General features: G+C 42.0%; 1 protein-coding gene across 4 annotated transcripts in view; it reads left to right on the forward strand.

Annotated features, from left to right (window-relative positions):
* Positions 1-394: 394 nt before the first annotated feature.
* TSPAN12 (tetraspanin 12) overlaps positions 395-27,383 on the forward strand; it is a 66,831-nt gene continuing 39,842 nt past the window's right edge. Inside the window, exons 1-5 of one of the 4 annotated variants that reach the window (XM_047763311.1) lie at positions 395-495; positions 745-913; positions 1,858-1,993; positions 14,862-14,944; positions 16,213-16,348. In XM_047763311.1, coding sequence (XP_047619267.1) covers positions 1,928-1,993; positions 14,862-14,944; positions 16,213-16,348 — 285 coding nt within the window. In that variant the 5' untranslated portion in view covers positions 395-495; positions 745-913; positions 1,858-1,927. Of the gene's footprint in view, positions 914-1,460; positions 1,709-1,857; positions 1,994-14,861; positions 14,945-16,212; positions 16,349-27,383 lie in introns of those variants that run through there. The other 3 variants (XM_047763316.1, XM_047763315.1, XM_047763314.1) reach the window with 3 other exon arrangements.

The following is a 27,383-nucleotide window of genomic DNA, read 5'->3' on the forward strand; positions in this document are numbered from 1 at the left end:
CCCATTACTATATGCACATTTTAAGATAAATCACCCAGTTAAAATCCCCACAATCTTTGGAGAAAATTTTGGAAACTTTGGATCACTTGTGAAAGAGTTAAACGTGTTCTTCCCAATCTGAGTGTCAGATCCCGACACGTCTACTCTGGGGTGTAAGTAAATACTGTAAGTGCACCATGGAAGCGGGAAAGAACTGTTTTTTTAAAATCAGGGAGGGCCACAAAGCAATAAGAAGGATCATAGGGCACCACGTTAGTGACAAATCACAGGAGGTGGCTCTAGAAAGGTTGTGAAAACTGGTTTCTCATTGCAGGAATTGGGTTGGGCCACTCCTTCACCCCCCTTCGCAAACACAAATATTTTCATATAATAAAAGCCTGTTTCCCTACGGTTATAACCCAGCCTCCCCTCCGCTGACACCACCATTTTAAAGGGGTTTGCTGCGTGGACTCTTCCAAAGTCCCCAGGCTTTATCTCTGTCTGGTCGCTGTGGAGGTGAGGCGTCCCTTCGGGGGCTCCCGCCGCGTGAAGGGACAAGAAACACCCACTCGGATCCAGCCCCGGCAGCCAGCGGCCCGAGCATGCGCTGAGAGTGTGTGCAGCTGGCCTTGGCTGCCGCCGCTGCCTCGTCCGGACTTGGCGAGGACTTGGGAGGGACAGCGGCGCTGGGAGGTGGCTTAGCAGAGACTTTCCAGCAACTGCTGCCCAGGACTTTTTTTTTTTTTTTTTTTTCTTTTTTCCCAGGAGGCAGCGACGGCGGCGGTGGGGGGAGAGGAAGAGAAGGAAGCGTCTCCAGTTTGAGCCAATGCAGCCCTGCGGCTCTCCGGGAGGAGCGTCCCTGCCCCGATGAGCCCCCGCCGTGCGTCCCCGACTGTCCCCCGGCGGGATCGGGGCGCGGAGCCCAGAGCCGACGGTGAGTAGCCGCGCGTCTCTCGTCTTTCCTGCCCGCTGTCCCGCCAGCCCGCCGTGGCTGCCCCCGGCGCTGTGTGCTAAACTACTTAGAGGCTGTGGCTGTGGGGCTCCGCGCCGCCAGCGCTTCCCTCCGCGCCCTGCCGGGGGCGCGCGTCCGGGTGGCGGGGCCGCTGACCGCGCTCGGCTTTGTGCTCCTCCGGCGGCTGGGAGCGCGGGGTCGCGGCCCGGGCCGGGGCCGGGGGAGGGGGACGTGAATGACTAACCCGGCGTCTGCACAGCTGCACCGGCCCTAATTCCCCTGCGCCCCTCCCCGCCCCCCCGCCCCCGGCTAATCCATCATTCCGGGGCCGAAACATCATTTCTCACGTTCTCCCTGAGAAACCCTAGTCGTCGGGCGGAATCCCAGCTCAGCGCTGCGCCCGCTCCAGTGCCCCGCGTTCAAAGTCTAGCTGTGGGATAGGGAAGTGGGGGGGGGGGGGGTACGAGGTTGGGGGGGCGAGGGAACTGTCCTAATGAGAGGGACACTCTCACCCTTGGTGTCGCCGGCGGCTTCTGTGACACCTCTGGGGGGTAGTGTGGTTTCAGAACTTCGGGACAGTTCTGAGCAGAGCTGTCCCCGAGGAGGGGCGTGGACTGAGGGAGGTTTTAAAGAGCGTCTCATCAGAATTCAGAGGACACCGCCGCGCGTCCCCTGAGAACCGGAGTGTACTGCGCGCCTTCATTCATCCAGGGAGACAGCCTTTTCTTTTCCCAGCAGGTGTTATCTGAAGCCGGTTTGGAACTTTGGAGAGTTTAGGTTACTATGATAACTTTAACAAATGATTTTCGATGAAGGGATATCTCGGATGAACTAGGCTTCAGACCAGACCCTGGCTGGCGGAGGAGGGATGGGCTGGGGGTGGGGAGCGCGGTGCTAAGTCCCCCGTTCTCTCCCGCCCTCTGCAGATCGTAGCTGTTTGGCCCGCGGGGGTAGGATGTGGTGAGAGGATGGGGCTTCTCCCTCCCTGGGCTCACAATGGCCAGAGAAGATTCGGTGAAATGCTTGAGGTGCCTGCTCTACGCACTCAATCTGCTCTTTTGGGTAAGTCAGAGAGTCCAGTGCACCAACAGGTGGAGACGGCTGGACTCGGTTTCCTACAGCCACCACATAATGCGCCAAAGGGCATGGCTAAGCATTAATTAATTACATGGGCTCACACCCTCTATTTTTCAGAGAAGTAAATTTTGACCTTTAAATGCCTTTGATCTAGCTCAAGTTCCATTCGTAATTAGAAAAAAGAAATCCACCCCTGGATACTAGTGGCAGTAAAATTAGACTTGAAGTTAATCTAGGGATATAAATAAATGCACGTGCTTGTGCTTGTAGATAAGAAAAATTTGACATACTACTTAGGGAACTACTTGTTTTCAGGAATTTCAGATAACTGTGCAAGCCATAAATTGTTTCCTGACGTCATCCTATAAAATTTGGTTGGGGCAAGAAGCCTTACTATTTTTTTGGAGGAATTCATAACCAGATATCCTATCAAAAGACTAAGTAGATTTTTCTGGGATATTCTATACAGTCTGAAAAGGTGGTTTTATGTAACTATTTCTAAGTTGGCAAAGTTTTAAGGAATTTTGTGTATGCTTTTGGAAAATCCCATAACCATTTAAGGAAATAAAATACATAAAATTTAACAAGCTCATGGAAATCTTTATGCCCTATGAGCTAGTGACTTTTTATGCTTTGCACCCAGGCATGTATGTTCATTAAGTGTTATTAATAATCACGTTGTTATTTGTAAAACTTATGAGGACACAATAAAAGTTAAAACTTTGAATGTTGCTTGAGGAAGCTGTCATGCTTAAGCAGATAAATTTTTGTTTTACCAATTGTGTGTTCTATTAATAATTTATATTCAAAATAATTCTGTTAGAATTTTTTCAGTGCATGATTTATTTATTTGGTTGACTAGCTGGCATCGACCAGCTTTTTTTTCATAGGTTTATGACATGTGGTCTCTAGAGGATGACATTTTGGTTGAACTCCTTATGAATGGCTCCATTTTAAGGTGTCCAATTAAGCCTTATTTCAGCCAGTAATCTGAAAGATATCTAAACAATATATATTTTTTTCAACGTGAAAATGAAAGCATTAAGTAGTTATATTCAGCACTTAGAAATGTAAAATCCCTAATTGATCTTATTGCAGTTTATAATTCTAAAGGTACATTTTTAAGTGAGCCCATTAAATTACCTGCTTAGCTATAAAGTATTAAAGTTTCCAACTTTGTTTCTTTAAAATGTGTAATAAATGTCACTCCTGTTTACTAGCTTTTCTCCTTTCTACTTTATGATTTTTAATGATAGAATCATCACATATTTATAACTAAAAGGAGATTTACAGATGATCTGGCTGAACTTTTTTACTTTGGGGATGAGAAAACTTAGTGTATGTCAGTGACTTGCCGAAGGTCACATAGCCCACTGGTGATGGTGCCAGGAGCAGAACTCAGCTTCTTGCTCCCTGACAGTGCCTTTACCTGGACAATCACTGTGTTTGAATCCTGGAATTGCCAGGACTTTTTTTTGTTGTTCGCCAAAGACTGCTTTGGAAATTTTCTCAATAATTTGTATTATATGTGTATGTTTGTGGGGGAGGGAGGGGAGTCTAAATCATTTAACAAAAATATTTCTCCTGTGAGTAATGAAATTTTCTTCAAAATACCCATTCCTTAAACTCCTCCAGGGCTCTTTGTGTATCCAAAGAATATAAAATATGATTTCTTTGTTGTTATCCCGTACTTCAGCATTCTCACTTTCCGCATCTTCTGATTTATTGAAATTGCTCCTCTGTTTCTCCAGTTGTCCTCTTCTCCAAATATCATCTCCCACCAACAAAATAATCTGTGCTAACTGCCTAGTGTTTATCCCTCTGTATTTTTCTTTATGTCGTACAAAGGTGTGTTTACTCATACCTGTCCACATAGACTCGTTCATGTAGCACATATATACATTCATGATTTTTTTTGTTAGATTGTTTTTCTCTTTTGGGTTAGAGTTGCAGGAGTAGGATTGCTGTGTTAGAGGATATATAATGATGACAAAAATAGCTAATGTTTATATAGTTCTAACTATGTTTGCCAGGCTCATTTAGTGTCTTAGTTTTTTAGTCAGCAAAATAGGAATGGGAGTTCCTATTTTTTTAGAGTTGTTAGGGGGATTAGAGTTAATATATGTGAAGTGCTTAAACAGTGGCATTTAGTAAGTGCTATTATCTATGGAGTAACAGTAGTAGCATTAGAAGCTGTAGCACCTGCAACCATTACTACGACTACAGTAATGATACTCAGTAATAATCTACCAAAGTAAATAGATTACCAGAAGATGGCTTGTTGAGTAAAGGAATTCTTATAGTAGTATTAGTGGTAATCGTTATTGATATGATTAATACTGCTACTATTGCTACCAGCTCTGCATTCCTTCAACCCAGCAACCCTGTCCTGGGAATCTACGCTCTGGAAATCAAAGCACCAATACATTCCATTATATGTACACAAATATTTGCTGCTATCTCACTGATGCTATGATGCTTTTAAAATTTTACCAATTTGAAAGATGCAAAGTGTTATTTCACTGTTATTTTTTTTTTACCTCCCTCACTAGCAATGAGCGTTACAAACAAATAGCTTTATAGAAACAGATTTTTATATGTTGTTTTCAATAGAATTTCTCTTTAGAAATTTATACATTCTTTTTTATTCTTCTGTTCTTTTAAGGCACCTGCCTTTCTTGTCTTGGTTCAAGTTTCTTTTTCCTTATGGACTTTTGTATAATTTTATACAATTAAAAAATATCTGCGGAGAAGTTTTGTTGGAATCGTATGACATGCGTATGCTAACTTTGGGGGTGTTGGCATTATTCTTTCAGGGCTGAAGCAGTGTTTTCAGATCCTCTATTTCCTTACTGAGTCAGAAGCAGTTTTCTGCCTTGTGTCTCACACATTCCTGGGCATCCTTACTCTGCTCTATCATCTGATTTTCATAACAGCCCTGGAAAATGGGGGTTGGGAGCTTGGTGAAAAGAAGTAACTTAGAGAAGTTCAGTAACTTGCTAGGAAGTAGCAGAACAGAGAATCGACGTCCCCCTTTTTTCCCCTCTAAGTGCAGTGGAAGTTGTGCTGTTAGAAACAGTGGTGAATTTATTTGTGTCAGAGCAGTAAACATCTTCAGTAGAAAGGGATTAGCTGTCCACCTGCTCATCCCCAGTCCTCTAGAGCAGGGCTTCTCAAACCTCCCTGTGCACAAGAATCACCTGGGCATCTTAAAAAGGAGATTCTGATCCTGTACGTCTGGGGCTGGGCCTGAGGGTCTGCATTTCTAAGAAGCCCTTCCGTGATGCCGAGGCTGCTGGTCTGAGCGCTGCGCTTGAGGGAGGAAAGTGTCTGTCCTTGCTTGTAGTTCTCGTTGGAATTAGAAGCAGGACCAACCAGTGTGACATGAACCTGTGTTCATTCTGAGTAAGGAGAGGCAGTTGTTCTGGTCTCTGGTTTTGTGGGGTTGAACCCGTGCCCTCATTACTCGTGGGATGAAAAGCTGTGTCCTTGTAGTCTTCATCTAGCATTTAAAATCGACTTTTTCCAGAGTTCCTGTTGTGACTCAGTGGGTTAAGGACCCCATGTAGTACCTGTAAGGATGCAGGTTCGATCCCTGGCGTCACTCAGTGGGCTAAGGATCCACCATTGCATAGGCTTCAGCTGCAGCTCTGATTTGACCCCTAACCTGGGAATTTCCATATGTTGCACATGCGGCTGTAAAAAAATAGACGTTTTCCTATGTATTTCTACTAGACTGATAACCCTCTCCCCTTCTCCACACAACAAGGAGTTTAAGGAAAGAAAAAATAAATTTTATTTGGAAAAACACCGAGGACCTATACAATTTTGTTTTTCTGTTCTGGGAGTTGAATATCAAGCTATCAAGCAGTGAATTTTTTTTTTTTTTTTTAGTAAAAAGGTCTGTCTTGCAATTTAATTTTGTTAAGTGGGAGGCCTAGACCAGTCTAGGAGGAAAATTCAATTCAAGGTCACAAATGCACTGCATTCTTTTCATTGCTATGGATCTGGTCACCTTGACTTGCCATCTGTTGAGTGGCTCTTTCGCTTGTCAAGAAGCGTGATCAGGTTGGCAGACAGATGCTGGACCTTGGAGGTCTGTCGTGAGTTTTGTGGGTTTGTAATGGAAAAGGGCACATGAGACACAGCGCACGTGAGTAACCTGCCCCAAGAACTCTCTGGAGACTGTGTGATTCACCTTCTGGCCATGATGGAGCAAGGAAATGGGTTATTTTTACTTCAAGTGTATCACACTTTTACTTTTTAAATGCCATGGTTATTTCATAAATGCAAGCTTTCCTCCGTTTCGAAGACAGCTTCTGTGGCTTTATGATGTGTTTGAATGTTTATGAATGTTTGCCGTTCTCAGACGGTACTTTTCTGCTGTTGGCAAAGTGACTACATGTGGTTCTTTCTGGAAATACCTGAAATTGGTGAACACTAAACGATCATCAAATATGTTTGTCTATTCTATTCTAAAAGTAGTATAATATCCCATCTGTAGTTTTAAATTCTCATTTCTCACCTGCGGATAAGAGCCATTATTTTTCTACTTACCATTACCAAAACTAGTAGCCATAGAGAGGAACTACCCTCGATTAAATAAGAAACTTATAAAAGAAAGCCTAAAAAGTAGACAGGAAATCTGGTTCAGGCTTTGGGGATAGATGCAGGCTAGACGAAAAACAAAGCAAAACAAAACAAAGAAACAGAAGGCTCAATGTTCTGTTTCTTTTTTTCCAGCCTTCTGTAGTGAACCTTAAGGTGTTTGACCCATGCAGACCCCAAAGAGATTCTTGGCAAGCGAGCGTTTGCATTCACACAACATTTATAGAGTCATACTAAAATCCTACTCTTTCAATTGATGCGCCCCCCCCCCCCCGCCTCCACTATGAAAGACATTTCAGTTTATTTTACCTTTTCCTAAGGAATAGGGGAGAGCCCTCCGACAAATGTTAGTTCTTTTTGGAAATAAACTTTAAATAAACTTTAGTCTCAGGGGCAAAGCTCGTACACTTTTTTTATGCAGTGTGCTCCGCTGAGCAAAGACAGGCCACTGCATGCTTCTTAAGGAAGTGTTTTGAGGCAGTGTGGAAGCTTCTTGGGGGCACAGTCCTGCAGCAGACTGGAGTAGAAAGTCCCCCACCCATCTGTCCCCGCTGGAGCCAGTCACCAGCTGGGCCTTTGGTCTGTGCTGAAACCACAGAGGATAGGGAGACTTTTCACCCTTCTCTTGCCTGCTGTGCCTGTGCAGTGACCAGATCATTTATTGCGGAAATCAGGACAATTTCGAGAGTGAAGTTAAAGGGCTTGTCTTTATTAATAATGATGCAAGGGAGTTCTCTTGTGCCGCAGTGGGGTAAGAATCCACTGCAGCAGCTTAGGTTTCTGCTGTGGCACGAGCTGGATCCCTGGCCTGGGAACTTCCACATGCTGCCAGCATGGCCATCATAATAATAATCATCATCATAATAATACGAGGACAACAGAGGCTTAAAGAGGAGCCATCCTGGCCAGAGCAGGATGTATGGTCACCCTGTCTGCAGAGCAGTGTGATCTATGAATCCTATTAGTCAGCACAGCTCCGGGGTGCTATTGATTTATTCAGCCCTAATTAGTAGATGTTCATGCTTAAATGATACCCACAGGTAATCTCCGGAACTCATTTCAGCCATCATTTACAGCGCCTGTTCTTTCAGAGCGTTTGCAAATGGTTTTATGTGTGCTCTTTTTCCTGCCTGCCACCCACCCCCACCCCCCACCCCCCCGCCCCGCCCCAAGGGACTCTGGTTAAGGCATGAACTGATTCGGAGGCAGAGGGGGAGTAGGCATGGGAATGTGAAACAGTCATGTTCCTGGGAAGGTACTTGCATTGGGCTCCCAGCCTCCAAATAATCAAAAATTGATTTATGGAGTTCCCTTTGTGGCTCAGCGGTTAATGAACCTGGCGAGGATCCACGAGGACGCGGGTCCGATTCCTGGCCTTGCTCAGTGGGTTAAGGATCCGGCGCTGCCTGAGCTGTGGTGTAGGTTACAGACTCGGCTCAGATCCCGAGTTGCTGTGGCTGCGGCATAGGCCGGCAGCTGTAGCTCCGATTTGATTCAACCCCTAGCCTGGGAACCTCCATGTGCCTTGGGTGTGGCCCTAAACAGCATAAAAAAAAGAAAAGAGGTAGCATTTTCTAAATGATTTGCTACACAAAATGTGGCAAATGTCCTGCCAAGTAGTATATTGCATGTATTTCTCTAAAATAATATTTGTACTATTTTCTAAATATTTCCTTGAACAACAAATAATATTTTGCAATATTAGAGAAGATATAAGGAGCTATAAACCATGATAACTGCAATGTGCCTAATAATTTAATCATCATGATTGACAGTTGAAAAATTATTTTATTTTAATTTGGAAAAGTAGTAGAAAATACCGTTATTAGTAAGGAGTCCTGAATTGCTTGCATAATTTGTCCTTCTAGATTTACTAACATCAGGATTAGTTATTGAGGTGACCTTGTCTCATTTGAGCTTAGTTCTTGCTATAACATGCACTGTGTTTGTTGTTACTCTTATAATTTTCTCAATCTCAGTGAGTAAAATCACTCTTTGGAGAATGGAACTGTTTCAGACATTTAATGCAGCTGGAAAAAATGTCATAATAAAAAGCAGTTTATTTTCAGAATTGCCTGTTTACTATGAGATAAAGCTTTGTGTTGATATTATTTATTTCAACGGATGTTCTGTGCACAGCTACGATGCTTGGGTAGCTACAGTGAAAAAAAAAAAAAAAAAAACAGCAGGGCCAAGTAGAATGTGACATTTGTAGTTTAAAGGGCTTTTGAGAACACTTAAGCCAGCTTCTGACCTGATATATAAATCTTTGATCATGTAATTCAGCAAGCATTTCTCTACTGGAAAACTTCCAGTGATAGAAAGCTCCGTTCTTCTTGAAGCATCTAAGTTTGCTAAAGTTCTCTAATAGTTAGCTTGTCTGGCAAGTGGAAATCATCTTCCTTTAATTATTTTCTCATTCATTCATGTAGAATGTGTCAGGTTTCACTCCTGGGCCTGGCCCTCTACCGTGAGATGGGCTATAGGCAGTGGTCTGTGTCCTCTAGTGGAGAGAGATGGGTGGGTAAAAATAGAAAACGATAGATAACTGCCCCACGACGTCTAGATAAGAGCGAGGAGTGTGGGTAAGGAGGGATTTGGGAGAAAAGTTTTATGCTCTAGCTGAAATTTGACTGTCTTTAAGGCTAACGTTGCTCTGCTCGTGAGGATGGAAGGGTGGGCAGGATAGCATTCCATGCCGAGGGATTGCTGGGCAAAGACACAGTGGCTTCGGGAGGTCTGCACTGATGCGCATCAGAGAAGCACAATCAAGATTTTTGTCATCTGAGGACAGAATGTGTGTGGGAAGGAGCTGGCCGGAAACAAGTTGAAGAGATAGGTCAAGGGGTGACTGATGAAGGCTTGTGTGTCTTGTTATAGAGTTTAAACTTTATCCTCTAGGAGAGCGTTGGGGGAAGTGGAAGTGACGGCTGGGAGGAGCCACAAGGGGCAGTTATTAGAGCTGTGTAAGCAGAAGAATTTGATCTGTGTTTTATAAAGCTAACTGAAGGGTGAATTTGAGGTGGACTCTGTGAGCTGGAGCGTTCTATTATAAGGTGATTGTAATTGCCTGGCAAGAGAGTGAGGGGCTGAACTAGCCAGAAGTGGCAGGAAAGGGGGAGGAATTCACCAGGCGTGTTGCAGGAACAATCTGTAGGACTGGAAAGTAATTAGATGTAGGACTGAGGAAGAGGGAGAGGTTCAGGCTGCCTGCCAAGGTGCCAGTGGATGTGATTGAAGTGTAGATTATACCATTTACTGAGGTAGGAAAAACAGTGGGAGGGACACACAGGTGTCGAGAGGAATGATGATGAGTTCAGTTTTAGAGATGTCAAAACTGAGAATGGCTATGGAAGTTCAATAGACGGTTAAATCGCAGCGCTGCCTTTCCCATCCCTTTGTTAGACCTGCAGTCATCCAAAGATTCCATTTCTAAACTGATTTAGGGTTCGTCTTGTCTCCTAAACAGAGAAAGATTGAGAGAATGCCCTGAGGTTAAAAGTGACTTGAGATAGCAATAGGTGATATGTACAAGAATCCTACTTGTTTTTTTCATCCTATGAATCTTCTATGAAGTTGGACTTGCTGTTATAACATTTTATGTGAGGAAGCTGAAGCTTAGGGAAGATTAAATGACACACCCAGAGTCATATAGATGAGAAGGAGCAGAGCTGGAAACCAAATTCAAACCAAGGCTGTTGGATTTAGTGGCTTCTTATGGTCGTTGTTGTTAAGACCATATGCCTTACAAGGACCTCTAAGATGGGTGTGATCTGGGCCCTGCCTGGCCTTCCATTCTTGCCCCATGCCAATTTCCTTTCCTAGAACGTATCCAGCTGCCTTCCACTTGGGACCTTTGCTGTTCTTTCTGACTGGCATGTTTTTTCCATCTCCCTTTCTCCAGTGAACTTGATAATTATCCTTCAGATCTCAGCTCTCTGGAGAAGTCCTTTTGACCCCATAGAATAGGTCGGTCACACCCAAAGGAGTACCTTCAGCAATTTGTATTATTCTTTCCCAGTACTTATTACAGTTTGCAGTTACTGGTGAGTTGACTAACATTTATACCTCTGGTGAGTTGACTAAATAAATTTCACTTAATAAATTTCACCATAGAATTGAGGTTGAGCCTGTTACTGCCAATTAGTGTGTCTCCAGCACACCGCAGAGTATATGACACGGAGAAGCTGATCAATACCTATTTTCCGAATGAAAGAATGATTTCAGAGCCCCCGCTCTTAACCAGTTTACCATACTAGAAACGTTTTGGAACATACCTTTCTAAAAAATGGACATTTTTGTGTTATGAATGGAAAAACTGTGTGTATATGGCAACCACGGATAATATACTCTACAAAATGAAGATTCCCAGAATGTATTGACACCTTAGAGCGATGATACTGAAAATTGACTAAATGGCCTGTAAGAGGTTAAAGGATGGAGAAACCAAGATCCATTGTTATGTTGAAGAATGATAAAGAAAGGAGAGAATTATGTGTAACTGCCAAAGAATTTAAGATAATTAAATAAAATAGCACATTAATAGCTTTCCTGTTCCCCTAAAACATGTAAGATATTTTAAGACCCACATATAGCCAAGTGGAGGGAGACCTTTATAGCCTCAAATTTAATCAAGTGGTCCATGGTTCCCCTGCTGGTCCTGTGTGTTTGAATAGGTTCTTTGATTATTTAGGTGTGGTTATGCCAAAGATCAGGCGACAACAGCCATTGGAAAGATAATCTGTTACACTCACAGATCCCAAGGTCTCATCGTGGCAGGCCAAGAGGGGAAGCATTGGGGTCCATTGTGGAGCAGGAGGAGAGGGGTTTGGGTAAGTACTTTTATTGGGAGCAGCTAGGTAGGTTAAGTAGGTTTAGGATTGGCTAGTTTGAATAATTTCGGCAGACTTTATCCCTCGTTGTCTGGCATCTGGACCTTGCAGTGATTAGGGCAGGTGTCGAGTAGCCTGGAATGAGAGTGCTCAGTAAAGGGGAGATTGGGAGCATGGGCTCCAGATTGGTTGGTTTGTATTTGAAAATGAAAACTGTGTCCCTGGAGAAGGACTCCTCCCAAGGGCAGGTAGGAGGCGAGTGGGTGGAAGGTGGTGGCCCAGATAAAGTGACTCAGGCATATTACTGGTGTATCCAGGCCAAGGTGTGTCCTGCATAAGCATGTAGAACAGCTCTTAAAACATCAAGTTTACAGAAGCTAGAAGCATGGTTAATACACCGTGGTTGATCCACTGGGTAACTTTTATTAGGTTTACAATCTGTTCTTCATTCCCAACAGGAATGAGGATATCATAATTGACCTAATTCTTCTCTGAACTGTGATCCCAGGGTTCTTAACCTGTTCTAGGCCATTGATCCTGGAGTCCTCATCCAGCAGAGATTGTAGTTCAGACCTTCAGACTGAGCCTGACCCCTACACATGACCTCCCCAGCCCCCATTTTTTAAAGGACCCCTGCATGCTGTGCAGGCTCATCTGCTCACTGTGGATCTTTTCATGCTCATTTCTAAACGTGGAAGGCAGTTATGACTAAGCTGGAAGCTTCAAAGATGAAGGCCTGGATTTGAATCCGCCTCTGCCATTTAGAATCTGCATGACTTTGAACAAGTTACTTCACTCTTCATGTAACTTTTTACACTCTGTAATTACCTCATTTACATATGGGTCCTGCAAGAAGCTCTGCAAAGCTGAGACCCTGCTTCTTCTGTGCCTTGAGGGGTCTGTGACTCCAGCACAGATAGCACAAGGCAGGTGGTAGAGACTGAGTAAATACAGTAGTTCCCCTTATCCTCGGTTTCACTTTTTGCAGTTTGTTACCTGCCATCAACCCTGCTCCAAAAACATTAAATGGAAAATTCCAGAAATTGACAATTCATAGGTTTTCAATTGTGTGTGGTTCTGAGAAGAGTAATGAGATCTCCCAGTGTCATGCCCAGGATTGAATCCTCCCTTTGTCCAGGGTATCCATGCTGCGAATGCTCCCTGCCCATTATTTTAAGGAAAACATTAGCCTATAGAGGGTTTGGTACTATCCATAGTTTCAGGTTTCCACAGGGGTCCTTGAAAGATATTTCTCTCTGATAAGGGGGGATATGCTGTATTTGCAACTGCATGACGGATGAGTGAATTCATTAGCTGACCTTCCAGGCAGATGGGCATCCTTCACTGTGCAAGAGGTCACAGAGCCCCAGGTGTTCTGCTTACCTGGGAGCCCTTATCCAGAAAACATGTTTTATGGCCACTCATTTCTATCCTGTATGTTCACTATTTCAGCATTTAAAGCTAACCTGTCACATATAATGGTAATTAATGTTCATTAAGATGCCAGAAATTATTTACAAACAAGTTAAGCTGAAATTCACTGTATTGTGCTTGATGATAAATAAATATAAGGCACATTTTGAAAAAAATTTCCAAAAATTTCAAATAAGACCTTCAGAACTTAGGGGTTAATCTTCATCTTTTAGAAAACCGTCCTAGGAAGACTCGTTTTGAACATGTTCTAGATAGTTGCTGTTTAAAAAAATTTTTTTTTTGAATTACGGACAATTTAAAACATACCAAAGTAGAAACTACAGTGTAATCAATCCCAAATTACCAACATAGCCCCCACTTCCCACTTAACCCCCAGATATCATGATTATTTATTAAACATTCACCCTATATCTCTAAAATGTAAAGATTCTTTAAAAAAAAAAAAGACCAGTTAATACCATTGTCATATATACAATAGTAAACAATAACACAAATGATAATTTATTAATATTTTCAAATATCCAGTCATGTTAAAATATCCCCAGTCATCTCATAAAAGTCTCTTTGTGGTTGGTTCATTTAAATCAGAATCCAAACCAGGTCAATATACAGCATTGGGCAATCTATTAAATCTCTTCTGATTTATAGCAGTTTCTCTTTCCTTCTTTTTGTTTCACTTGCCAGCTTTTTAAAATGAAGACGCCAGACCATTTGTTCTGTAAAATTTCTTATATGCTTGAGTTTGTTGATTGTATCCCCATGGTGGCATTTAACAAGTTTAAACTTACCTATTCCTTGTATTTTCTCTAGACAGATAGAGCTGGAGGCTTGATTCGGGTTTGATTTTTGGTAAAAATACCTCAAAGGTATCTCTGAGTACCTGATTGTGTTCTGATTGTATTGCATTGGGAGACTTTGTTTCTGGTTGTCTCTTTTTGTGATGCTGAGATTGATGGGGGGGGGTGTCTGGTATTTTATGTCAGCCTGATCTTCCAATCTGAATTCTCTATCAGCCTTTCATTTAATACAACAGTTCTCATCTGAGACCACCTAAGAGAACATCTCTGGGAGCCTCTACACATTTCTGATGCCCAGGCCCCAGTTCCAAGCATTGGTCCAGGGTGGATCTGGGCTCCACAATTGTTTTTAGAGTCCTAGGTCATTCTGATGTACAGACAGGACTGAGAGCCACTGACCTGATCATTTCAGCAGCCAGTGGGAATCTTTGCCTAGAGATCCATTATTTCAAAAAGAGTTGTTAAATAATGATATTCTCTCAGGCTTTCTGCACATATTAGCAGATAGTCTCCTATAAAAACTTTCATTAAGTCCTTGGTTCTTTCTCTAGTTTCTGTAGGAAAGATTGTATAAAGATTGGGTTCTTATCGGTTCTCTGAATAATGAGTTGAATATCCAACATCCTAAAAAGCTGGTTAGTTTTGTTTAAATATTATGATGAGTTCACAGATTTTAGCATATTGGATGTTTTAAACCATTGCAATTGTTAATATTATAATTACGATTATTTTGATGCTCAAATTGTTCACCTTTAGCCAATGGAAGTCCTGTCAAGTTAATTTCTGTGACTTTTTTTTTTTTTTTAAAACATCAGTAGTCCTTAACTGCTTCTTTGCATTTATGTTGTGTTTTAGGCTTATCTTGTACATTTGATAATTTAGTTGTTCTGGGGCCTCTTCATCTTGTGCAATTCCAGTTCTGAACTATTTCCTAAGAGCCATAATAATTGTTTAGCTCTCTCTCTGTATTCTATTTAGTGTCATGGTATTTAGTGGCTCTGACATGATTACAAAACAGAATGGCAGATATTTATAGGAATAGTAAATTTTGACAGGTGGTTAGGAGAAATTAGGAAAAAGCATAATTCTTTTATGAAGATGGTCTGTAATTTTTTATTATTCGTCTTGCAGAGAATGTTGCATAAATCCCGGGTACCCAATTTGTCTTTTCTTCCTCCCCAGTTAATGTCCATCAGTGTGCTGGCGGTTTCTGCTTGGATGAGGGACTACCTGAATAACGTTCTGACTCTGACTGCAGAAACAAGGTAGGCTTTATAATTAATGACTGGCTGCTTTCATCGGGGTGCCTCCGACACCAGTTTCTAAGTAACTTTGCCCCCCGCTGTTTAGATGGGTGTGCTCTTCTGGGTTCATAGGGAAGTTTTTCCTGCCCTTGGCAACCCTTGCATTTTCTAGCATTCTTATTAAGGTGTGACCCTGGTCCCAGAGGACGCGTCCCCTTATGGGAAGACCACTCGCTTGTCTTCCAGGCAGTGTGTCAGCTGGGTCGTATTTGTGTATAACAGACAGCATAACTCCTTTTCCTTGAGAAAAAACCAAACCAAACAAAACGTCTTGCTTTCCTATTCCTGAGCTATTGAAAACCAAACCCCCGAAATGTCATTTGCGTCTCAGATGTCAAGGATTGGTCCCCTAACATCACAAAGGGCGAATTACTAACTTCTCGGAGCCTCAGTGTCTTCATCTCTGATTGGGGAATGCGTGATATACCCTTCTGAATTTTCAGAAGGCTTAACTGGGTTGCATTCTGTGGAGTCGTTGACATGATGGAGCTGAGCACATTTAGTAATGGCCGTTTGTTATTATTTTTTATTATTACTCTTACGGGGACAGCTCTAGTGAATCATTTTTTCATAGGTTGTTGGCAGAAAGCATCTCCCTGCTTTCCTCTGCACTGTTGACCAGTTTCAAGCACAGCAGTGTTTCACATCCTTAAGGGCAGTTGTTGGGGAGAAAGTGCATGCTGCATGTGGGGTCCTAGGCCAGGCAAAAGGAGGGGAGAATCTTCTCAGCTGGGAAATAGTGAAGGGTCTCGTGTGGTTTCCTCAGGTTAAGGCTTCAGAGCTAATATTAGATAGATTTTTTTTTACTGAGGATCCTTTTATTTTATTTTATTTTATTATTATATTTTGGCTGCATTCATGCACCTGGAAGTTCCTGGGCTAGGGAATGAACCAGGGCCACAGCTGTAATCAGAAAGACAGCAGTGACAATGCCAAATCCTTAATCCACTTAGCCACTGAGGAACTCCCTTATCTTGTATTTAAAATGAGCCAAAGTAGGAAGGCTACCACTTGTATAAAAAACTAAACCAAACAAGACAAAAAATGAAAACACACAAGCAAATTGGTGATGACACAGTGATTTTGAAAATAAAAATAGAGTCAGTCGCCAGCCTTGAGGCATGATGATTTCAAGGTTTATTAACACAAATCCCTTGGGTCTTGTACTTTGTCTTGGGTGCATTTTGATTCTCTTGTATTCTAATATGACATTATTGTTCTTCTTTCAGGGTAGAGGAGGCTGTCATCTTGACTTATTTTCCTGTGGTTCATCCGGTCATGATTGCTGTGTGCTGTTTCCTTATCATCGTGGGGATGTTAGGATACTGTGGAACAGTGAAAAGAAATCTGTTGCTTCTCGCATGGGTACGGTGTTTATATCTTCTCTTTATTGTGGTTAAAAGACCAGCCAGTAGTGTATTGTTGGCTCATTTCATTGTTGCACAAGATTCCACGCTTAGGGAACTGCGATAGTGGTCCCCTAATCTGCAGTCATTGTTCAACATCCTGTGAGAAGGGAAGCGTTCTTTCCATGAGAGATGATTTCGGCACAAGTGTTTGCTGTCCTCAGAAGATGAGGTGCAGAAATATGCACGCTATTTCATGATTTCACGCGGGCTACGTGTTGATATTTTCTTTTGAAGTCGGAGTTTTTTTCTAGTGTCACCGACCTTAATAACCACTCCAGCAGGCCCCTCGGGTCTAGAACTGAGAAATCAGAATAGAACTCTGCTTCTCCCTCTCTTTTCTTGTTTTAAACAAACCCACTTACATCCATGTGGAAATTCAGGTTGGTGAGATAGCAGACAGACATCATAATCCTGCCGCTGCCTTTGCATAGGTTGAGGAGCCTCAGTTTCTATAATCTTAGTTGTTTGTTTTTTTTTTTTTAAATGTTGGACTAAGTTCATTCTTAAAGTCCCTTCAGCACTCAGATTCTATGCTTCCACCATCTGTGATCGGACTGTAATTCCCAATAAGCAAACGCTCTTTTAACATTACAGTTTTGAGTCAGTTGGAAATACAGCTTACATATAGATTTTTGAAGCTCATCGAATGTATAAAATGTCATAAACGGCATCAAGTAGTTGAGGATGGTAACATATCATCCAGACATGTCAGACTCCTAAACAGTAATTCATTGAGTATATGCCTTTCTTTGCTGTAATTCTCAATGGTAGCTGTGCACTCATGTCTTGTACGGAACTTAAAAAAATTAATCATTTTAACAGTGTCTGATACACTGGATATCTGAGCAGAAAAAACAAACAAACTCCCAAAACCCTGATTTGTAGCATTTGAAGATTTCCGTGGGGCAGATACTCACGCGAGGTTGATTTCAGGCTACCAGCATATCACTGAATGCAGAGCTGGGCTGAGGTGAGCACACATTGCCTCTCAGGAGCCAGTGTCTGCATACCCGGCCCGACTGGCTCCCGTCCCAAGCCAATTAGAAGCGAATCTTAGTGTGAAGCTGAACTAAAAGCTTCGCCTTTCACAGGAACAACCTATGTTAATGTATTACTTGGCTTAGTGGAGGAGAACACATAAGGTCCATGGTTGGAAAACAGAAAATGCTGCAGAAAATAACCCACTCTCAGAGAAGGGGTACATGCCCATTGCCTCACTTCTCTCCACTTTGGAATACAAGGATGTTGACTATATTTTACTGATAATATGTTGTTGTTCTTTCAGGGGAGAGGAGGTGGAAGGCTTTGGAATCTTAGTTTGCAATTGAAGACATTTGAATGATCATTTAAACATAAATAAGAGGCCTTATTCTATATAAAACTTGGAGTTTAAAGGATGGATAAAGTATTTAAACTTAAAAAACCCTTAAGGGAGTTTCTGTTATGTCTCAGCAGTAACAAACCCGACTAGAATCCATGAGGAGGCGGGTTCAATCCCTGGCCTCGGTTGGTGGGTTAAGGATCTGGTGGTGCCCTGAGCTGTGGCAGAGGCCGACGGCTGCAGCTCCAATTCACCCCTAGCCTGGGAACTTTCATACGCTGCAAGCGTGGCCCTAAAAACAAACAAACAACAAAACAAAGCAACAAAACACAGCCTTCAGAATCCTTTTTTACAACCACAGTCTTACAGTGATGTTCCGGTTATACAAGCAGTTTAAGTATGGCTGCTCTTCTTCCTTCTCCCCTCAACTTCTGTGATTCTGGGTGGTTCCTGGATGGGATGGGGTGGGATAGTGGATTTCAGGGAATCTCAAAGACTTTTAGGAACGTTTTTTGAAAACCATTTATGCATTCTGTTAGGCTGCTTGAATGCTAATAAAACAAGCTGACAGATAACTAGGTAATGTGGGCTGTCCTTGGGGCAGGATGAGTCAGAGAGACTTGTGCACAAGCGGCCAGCGTGTGATGCTGGAAAGAGCCCTGTGATGCAAAGGCGACATGGAGGATTGAGGTTCTAAGGGTCGGTCATTTCTTCATTCATTCATTCTTCAAACACTCACTGAGAATACAGACCCTTTTAGCTTTGGCCTTCAGACCAGTGGTGTCATAAGACCTCTAATAAGATTTGCTCTGACTACTGAGTAGTTGGAGAAGAGCCTCTCCCAGCTCAGTCCAAGGGGTCTCTGCCTCCTCCAGGAGGATGGCTGGCCTAGACTGGTACTGCTTTATCCCATCCGCCGCCTCTTGCTGGTGGATGGACTCTTTTCTGCAAAGCAGCTTTGGGTGTGTTGCTTTTCCGTGTGTCCCTGGCTGCCATCTACATCATGGTTGCTCCTTCCCATTGACTGTCTGTGGCAGCGTCTTCCCCATTCCCATTTGGCTGCCTCTCTCCTCCTAGCACATTTCTGGATGTCACTCTGTCTAGACCCAGCACAGCTTTTCCTTTGTCAGAAGAATGAATGAAGAATGTTCTTAATTCCCAATTACCTGTCACTCATAACCAATCTGCGTCTGACCTGCTTCTCAGGCCGTTTCTTCTCTGGCTTCCTTTCCATGGACTCTTCCTCTAAACAGTTGCCAAGTCCTGTAAGTTCTAGTTTTATAATCTCAGGCACCCATCCCTTCTTTGCTGTTGTCATTTGGAATGCCCAGGTTTAGGCTCTTCCAGCTACTCGGTGAAACAGTGCAGAGCCCCCTAACTAAACTTCTCGCCTCTGTTGTCTCCTGATATGGCACAAACCAGCACTGCTGGGTTAATATAATGCAACAATGATCAATTACTCCTCTGTTCCAAAACCTTGAAAGACTTCTGGTTGGCTAACAAAGTGTTTAGAGACGCCTTAATCTTGGACCAAGCTCTTCTGCAAGCAGACCTTCATCTGCCATTTTTACCTACTTCATTATTCTCTGGTCAAACTCTATTTTCTGGCTCTTGAACAAACGTGCTCTTTTCTTTTCTGCTCCTATTCCTATTATCCCCTTAGCTGGGAAGTTCTTCTTAATGCTTTTGCTCCAATACGATCAGCCTATTACAATGTGAAATACTACCTCCTGGAATTGTAATAATGACAAAATGATGATGATAAAGTAGTTGACGTTTCTCAGGTGCTTACAAACTGTAAGGCTTGTGGGCTACAGAGGTTTATATGAAATTTTTATAAAGTTTTACATTCATCAGTTTTGTCCTCTCCATAATTCTTTTTGTTGTTGTTGTTGTTGCTATTTCTTGGGCCGCTCCCGCGGTATATGGAGGTTCCCAGGCTAGGGGTTGAATCAGAGCTGTAGCCACCGGCCTACGCCAGAGCCACAGCAGCGCGGGATCCGAGCCGTGTCTGCAACCTACACCACAGCTCACGGCAATGCCGGATCGTTAACCCACTGAGCAAGGGCAGGGACCGAACCCGCAACCTCATGGTTCCTAGTCGGATTCGTTAACCACTGCGCCACGACGGGAACTCCCCTCTCCATAATTCTAATGAGATAGATACTATTATTTTTCTCATAATATAGACAATTATGGATTGGCTCAGTGGCTTGCCTGTTTGCATAGCCAGTAAGTGGAGCATATGGTGTTCAGATCATTGTGGTCTAGTTCCAACAACGTAACCACAACAACTTCACTAGTTTGCTGTATATTTTCTGCCTTTTTATGGTGCTTACCTATCGGAGTTTAGCTGTTAATAGTACATCTTAAGGATTAAGTATCTTACATTGTATAAAACATTTTCCCTATCATCTTTCATTTCCAATCTGTTAGCAGGCATCTAAGCTACATAATTATCTTAGGCTCAGATAGGTTCAGTAATATGTCCAAGGTCACTCAGCATTAATAGGCAAAGCTTTGGTTCAGACCTCAGTGTTTCTGACTGCCAAGCTCATTCTCATTGGGCCTTTACTGATGTCTCTAACAGATATGTTTCAGCTTTTGGGGTTCAGTGCATTTCTCCTATTATGCATTTCCTTTCTATAACCAGCTCAAACTATCAAACTGCAAACAACTTCATAATATGAACATCTTCCCTATGGCTTTAATAATTGTTTAAGAAATTGAGTAATAGACAGGAAATTAGAATAGTGCAAGTAGAAGTGGCCAGCACTTTAGATGGAGGAGAGTATCTGGAAGGCAGTGAAGAGGGTGATTTCAAGGGAGGAGCCTGGCTGTTAGGTAGATTTAGACAACAAAGGGTAATGCTTTCTTAAAAGGCGAACCCGGAATTCCCATTGTGGCTCAGCGGTAACAAACCTGACTAGTATCCATGAGAATGCAGGTTTGATCCCTGGCCTCACTCAGTGGGTTAAGGATCCAGTGTTGCTGAGAGCTGTGGTGTAGGTCACAGACGTGGCTTGGATCCCACGTTGCTGTTGCTGTGGTGTAGGCCTGCAGCTGTAGCTCCAACTCGACCCCTAGCCTGAGAACTTCCATATGCCACAGGTATGGCCCTAAAAATAAATAACTAAAATAAAATAATCAAAGGGGAACACTAATGCATGATATGACATGATGTTAGGTCTTGGGCAAATAATGGCAAGGCAACTCTCATGGTTTCTTCCTTGTGTCCTTTAGCTTTTTATCCTAATTTTAAAATTAGGAGGTTCCTTGATTTTGGATATAAATGTCTAAATAAGCCCAATGCTTTCAGTCTAACTTGTCCATTTCCCTGTATTCAAAATCATGCTTTGCTTTTAGGACCTGTAAACCAGATTAAGAAGAAGAAACGTTTTTTTTTCCTTTAAAAAAAAAAAAAGACAACCAGTGCCTCTGAGAGCCACTTGAATGATTACTAAAAAAAGAGCAGGTAACTGGGCCATGGTACTGGTAAAGCAAAAATCAAAATGCCACGATTCATCAGACTGATCAATAAAAAGTGAGAGAGACTCAAAACATCTTTATAACCGACCTGCCTCCTACCCCCGCCCCTACCCATGCCAAAAACCAACTCTGCAGACTAAGAGGCTGCCTGTAGGAAAGCATTTCTGGTGAATCATGGTCAAGAATTTGACTCTTTGGTTGAATTATAGATGCAAATTGTTAAAACACCCTATATTTAAGTTTCCTAAATAAAATATAGGACATCCAATTAAACTTGGATTTCACATAGACTGCAAATAATACTTTCATGTAAGTATGTCCTGTGCAATATTTAGGATATACATCTACTAAAACATTATTTTTTTTATCTAAAACTCAGATTTAAATGAGCATCTTGTATTTTTATGTACTGAATTTGGCAACCTTACTCTAATCAGATTTGTTCTAATAAATGTGAAACTGTCGTAGAATAGAAGCATTTATGTATTTATAGGAGGAGATTACAAGTAATTAAATTCTAATTATATTGGGAAAACAAGCCAAAATGACTAGGAAGATAAACTTGGATATGCCATGACTTTCAAAGTAATTTCAGTAGCAGACATTCCTTTTCTCTTGAAAAAAGAAATTGAAGCTAAATGGAAATTGGTTTTGAACTTTAGATGGGTACTTCCCAAGGCATTTAGCTGTAGACTAAATGAAATTCATTTGTTATCGCAATTCTACCTTGCTATTAGCATAAGCATTAGGAGAGTGGTGCCAGCTCAGGGGAATGTAAACAGATTGAACAGACATGTTTACAATATCGACAGCAGCTGAATGTCACCATCAGGAGATCGTCATTTGTCAGAGTGTGATGCTAATATATGATCCACTGACAGTAAACCACAACTTGTCAGGCCCTGGTCAGAAATTACATTGCGTGCACCTTACATATTTAAGAACTGTATCTTGTATTTAAAAGGGAGGGTTTTCTTTTCTTTCTTCTTTCTTTTTTTTTTTTTTACTTTTATTATTCCAGAGAATTTGCACGTAGCTAGTGATTGTATGGAAGCACTTTTATTTATTTATTTTTTATGATTTTTATTTTTTCCATCATAGTGGATTTACAGTGTTCTGTCAATTTCTACTGTACAGCCAAGTGACCCAGTCATACTATATATATACGTATATATATATATACGTATATATATATATATTCTTTTTCTCACATTATCCTTATGGAAGAATTTTTAAAGCTTTGTAAAAAGCTTTTTTAAAATTTACAGTGATTGAGCCAGATTTGACATGATCCTCTTAATGGTAAGCAAGTCCATTTTTAATGGTTGTGGAGAAATTAGCCATTCTCAGTTTTCTGTCGTTAAATTAATAACACAAAACTGAAAATAGGCTTTAAATAGTAATTTTCTACAAACTCTGTTCTTCTCGCTCCTTTTTTTTTTTTTTTTGTCTTTTCTAGGGCCATACCCATGGCATATGGAGGTTCCCCAGGCTAGGGGTCTAATCCGAGTTGTAGCCACGGGTCTACGCCACAGCCACAGCAACGCTGGATCCGAGCCTTGTCTGCGACCTACACCACAGCTGTATCCTTAACCCACTGAGCAAGGTCAGGGATCGAACCTGCAACCTCATGGTTCCTAGTCGGATTTGTTAACCACTGAGCCATGACGGGAACTCCTGTTAAGCAGTTGTAAACTTAATAATTATACAGCCTCTCATCACCTATTAAGTTAAAATTAAACTATTAAGTTAAATACCTTTATTATTTTCTACTTAGTTTTGTTGATGGCCTAGCACCTTGATTTCTAAATCAAGATCCATCATATTCAGCATCTGCTCAGAGTTTTACCCTGTTTTCTCAGAACATACTTGATAGCAACTGTATATGGTTAGACTTATTTGACAGCTGAGGGCAAGCAGGATGCCCCAAGATGCACATCTTCTAATTGCTTTCATTAGCATTCAGACACAGTTTACACTCCAAGTCTATGCATGTTTCACTTTACCACCCTACTATTAGAATATATTTAATTAATTCTGGTACTATTTCTGTAAGAAATAAATATGCACCACCTATAATTCCAAGGTATTCAGTAGTCATTTCACTTTTAAAAATATGATCTCTTTTTTTTAATGGCTGCATCCTCTGCATATGGAGGTTCCCGGACCAGGTATTGAATCTGAGCTCCAGCTGTGACTTACGCCACAGCTGCAGCAATTCAGAATTCTTTAACCCACTGCTGCTGGACTCTGGGGGATCGAATCTGCCCCTCCACAGGGACCAGAGCTGTTGTAGTTGGATTCTTAACCCACTATGTCACAGCAGGAAAGCTGATCTTTAACATCCTTATAATAAAAGGAACTCTAAAAATCTGACCATAGTTCTCCTTTATCCTGTTCAGGAATCAAATTGCTTCTCTTCTGCTTTCTCCCTTCTTCCCTTCCCATTCCTTTTTCTTTCCTTTTTCCTCCTTAAACCTTCATCGAGTACCCCATCTGTGATAGAAACTTGAGATACAAAGATGAAATGGGAGACTGCAAAGCAAAATGCAGTGTGTTAGAATTATGAATAAATTGGGAATTCTCTTGTGGCACAGCAGAATATGGATAGGGTGTTGTCACTGCAGCGGCTTGGGTTGCTGCTGTAGCCTGGGTTCAATTCCTGGCCCTGGAACTTCCATATGCTGCAGGCACAGCCACAAAAAAAAAAAAAAAAAAGTAAATAAATTAACGTGGGGACCCAGAATAAAGAGTTGTTGGAAACTTTCCGAAGGTTTGGCAGGAATCTTTGTTTTGTTTTGTTTTTTTGTCCTTTTTAGGGCTGCACCCGTGGCATATGGAGGTTCCCAGGCTAGGAGTCTAATCAGGGCTACAGCTGCTGGCCTGTGCCACAGCCACAGCAATGGCAGACCCGAGCTGCGTCTGCGATCACGGCAATGCCAGATCCTTAACTCACTGATCGAGACCAGGGATCGAACCCGCAACCTCATGCTTCCTAGCTGGATTCATTTCCGCTGCGCCACGACAGGAACCCCCTGGCAGGAGAATCTTTATTTCAGCTGGATGTTGAAAGTATGGATGAATTTTCTAGTGGAGAAGGGAAGCAAGATGAAGAGTGTGTGCAAAGACACGAAGGAGGAAAAGAACAGGGCGAGTTTGGGCAAAACTTAGAGATTCTGTGTGGCTGTGGTGTCAGGGAAAAGCATGTGTAGTAGTCCAAACGGGTAGGTCTTTGTAGGAGAGTCTAATGTTACCCCTTGGACTATAGAGAGCCAGTGAGAATTTTCAGCCTTTGATGAAATGGTAACAGTCAGGGCTGGAGGCTTTGGGAAGGCTGATTAGTGGTTATACAATAGTCTTCGGAAGCCATGGATGGATCTGGACTAAGACTTTGGGGAGTGGGTGGAGGGCTGCTGAATTCAGCAGACCTTGCTGAGATAGAATTTTTGCACATGATAGGAATGTTGTATTACCTGACATGGGGAAGTGAGGTATTATTCACTATTTATGCGTTTTTCATGTAACAGAGACATACCCTTCAATACATGCGTTTTATTTTGACATGTTAACTAGAATTCTTTTAAAGCTATTGTTTTTTAATTTCGTTGTTAAACTCATAAAAATTTGAAGCAGAGGAAACTGGAGATGATGTGGGCGGTGCTGGATCCAAAGGCTCAGTTTGCACGTCTTGTTTTAGTATGCACCACAAGCCTGGGACATATTGCCATTAACCTTTCTGTTTTGTAAGTGACGTTGGCTTCACTGCCTCTAATTATACCCTAGAAAAGCACATAAGCAGATGTCATTGAAAGTAAATGTGACATTCATGCCTTTAGTATTGGGTCTTCGTGACAGGATCTTGAGTGTTCTTTAGACCTTTTGCTTACTTTAAAGTTTGACGTATGAATGGCTCAAGTTTTTGTATTTCTGACTTTTGTATAATTTAGGTGTACTCTGTCATAGTAAGCATTTTAAGCTTTGTTATATATTGTTTCTTAATATACACATTTGCGATGACTTTGGTTCAATATAAGCCATGCGGATCTATACTCATTGATTTTGTGAGTGTCCCTAGTCTGTGCAGAGTTCAATGCCTGATTTTTCCCAGGCAGCACATGCTTTTGCAAGGGTTGTTCCAGTTGTGGATGCGGTTACAGGCTCGGCAAATGCTGTGTAGAGGCTAATTCAGCAGTTGTGTAGAGTTTTTGCTTTCACATCTGCTTCCAGTGTTGTCAGTCTATTGCCTTCCTTTTGCAAAGGTAAAGCAGTAGATATTCATTTACTACTCTTCTTAAGCAGTACATTTGAATTATTATGAAATAAATAATTATCCCTAAATTTAGATTACCATTATTTTAGTCTTTGAAACGTTAAAATTTGGAAACTACAAATTTCCTCACAATGGTTACAATTATGAAGACATTTTAGAAACATCTTTAAGGAATTTTCTTAGATGATCTATGGCAATGGAAGAATTATTTCTGGAGTTCCCGTCGTGGCTCAGTGGTCAACGAAAATGACTAGGAACCATGAGGTTGTGGGTTTGATCCCTGGCCTCCCTCAGTGGGTTAGGGATCTGGTGTTGCTGTGAGCTGTGGTGTAGGTCGCAGACGTGGCTGATCCCACGTTGCTGTGGCTCTGACACAGGTCGGCCGCTACAGCTCCGATGACCCCTAGCCTGGGATTCTTCTTATGCCGCAGGTGCGGCCATAAAAAAGACAAAAAAAAAAGAATTATTTCTTATTAAGTAAAAGGATGAATCTTTTCAGTGCGTCTTCTAGGAAACAAGCATTTAAAATATTTACAATTTTCAAGTTTTCTGTAGGGTTCACACAGCTGAGTTGAAGACAGTCTTTTTATGAGACCTGTAATGAAAGATTTGCCTATTATAATGGAAATAGTTTAATGCTAAGTTTTCTCTTTGTGTTATTTAAGGATCTTTTTAAAAAAAGTTTGTATTGGAGTATAGTTGACTTAAAACGTTATGTTAGTTTCCGGTGTATAGCAAAGTAAATCAGTTATACATATACATAGACCCATTCCTTTTCTGATTCTATAAGGAAGGACAGCCTTGGTCTAACTGAGAGCATTTAATAAAGGGACAGGAGGAAGGGTTTGAGCCGAGATCTGAGGGGAAGGGTGGTTAATGGCTCAGGCAGAGGTGGTTGAAGGTTGACAGAAGGGTCATTGCTGGGGAGGCAAGGTACTTTGAGGAACTGAAAGCCTAGTGCAGGGAGCACTCGTGATAAGACTCAGAAGCTCATGGTGTGCCTGGCCAAAGGCACGTGTATGTCATAGGATGGGTATGTGCCAGGCATGCCGGGCTGAGAGTTGGTTGTGTGATCTTAGGCCAAATTATGGGCATATCTTAAATACCCTGTGTACATACTTTGCAGTTGGAAGTTTTGGGAGCTGAAGAGTGATGTGATCAGATCTTTTGCTTCACAACCCTGGCAGCAGTGTCTGTTCTGGCTTTCTTGTGGGCTCTTCTCTCATCAACCCGAAGGGGGATAGCTGCACAGTCCTGCCACTCTGGGCTTAGGGGGCCTCACATTTAGAGAAGCTCTTTTAATGACAGATGAGAGTGGAAGACGTATGTGTGCCTTTACTGATGAAGAAATAACGTTCTTCTGGTGGGGCCGTCTTGCTAATGTTTTAGAGTTTTTCCCCCCAGATGTACATCATAAATAAAATTGTATTAATCTGGATGTGTTTAGTTCCGACTTAATAGCAAAAATATAGTTACCAGGTTGACGTAGCCACCAGGAAACTGAGTGTTGGGCTAGGATGCCTTCGGGGAGGCCAGCCAACCGAGGGCTGTTGTGGAAGAGTTAGAATGGTAGTTCTTTGGAATCCTGCTGCTGTTTCCCAGATTCGGGGGGCAGAGGGGGGAGACAAAAAAGGTCCATAAGCAATTGACTAGTATCGGAGGATTGTTGTAAAGCTGCTTAACTTGTTTGAGAGCAAACTTTTCAAACCTGGTAGAAGCACTTACCGACAGAAGATGGATAGGCTTCTTTCAGATAATCATCAATCTGTTTACAAAAGCAGGGCTTCAAGGATCTCTGCTTTTTAACATCCCTACAGCTAAAATATTTGTTGTAAAAAATACGCTTTTCTATAAAATTGATTTGTAATTCATGTTATTTAATTCAACTTGTTCCTTCTACCAATGAGACTG

This window comes from Phacochoerus africanus, chromosome 16 (genome assembly GCF_016906955.1).
Source record: "Phacochoerus africanus isolate WHEZ1 chromosome 16, ROS_Pafr_v1, whole genome shotgun sequence".
NCBI lineage: Eukaryota > Metazoa > Chordata > Mammalia > Artiodactyla > Suidae > Phacochoerus > Phacochoerus africanus.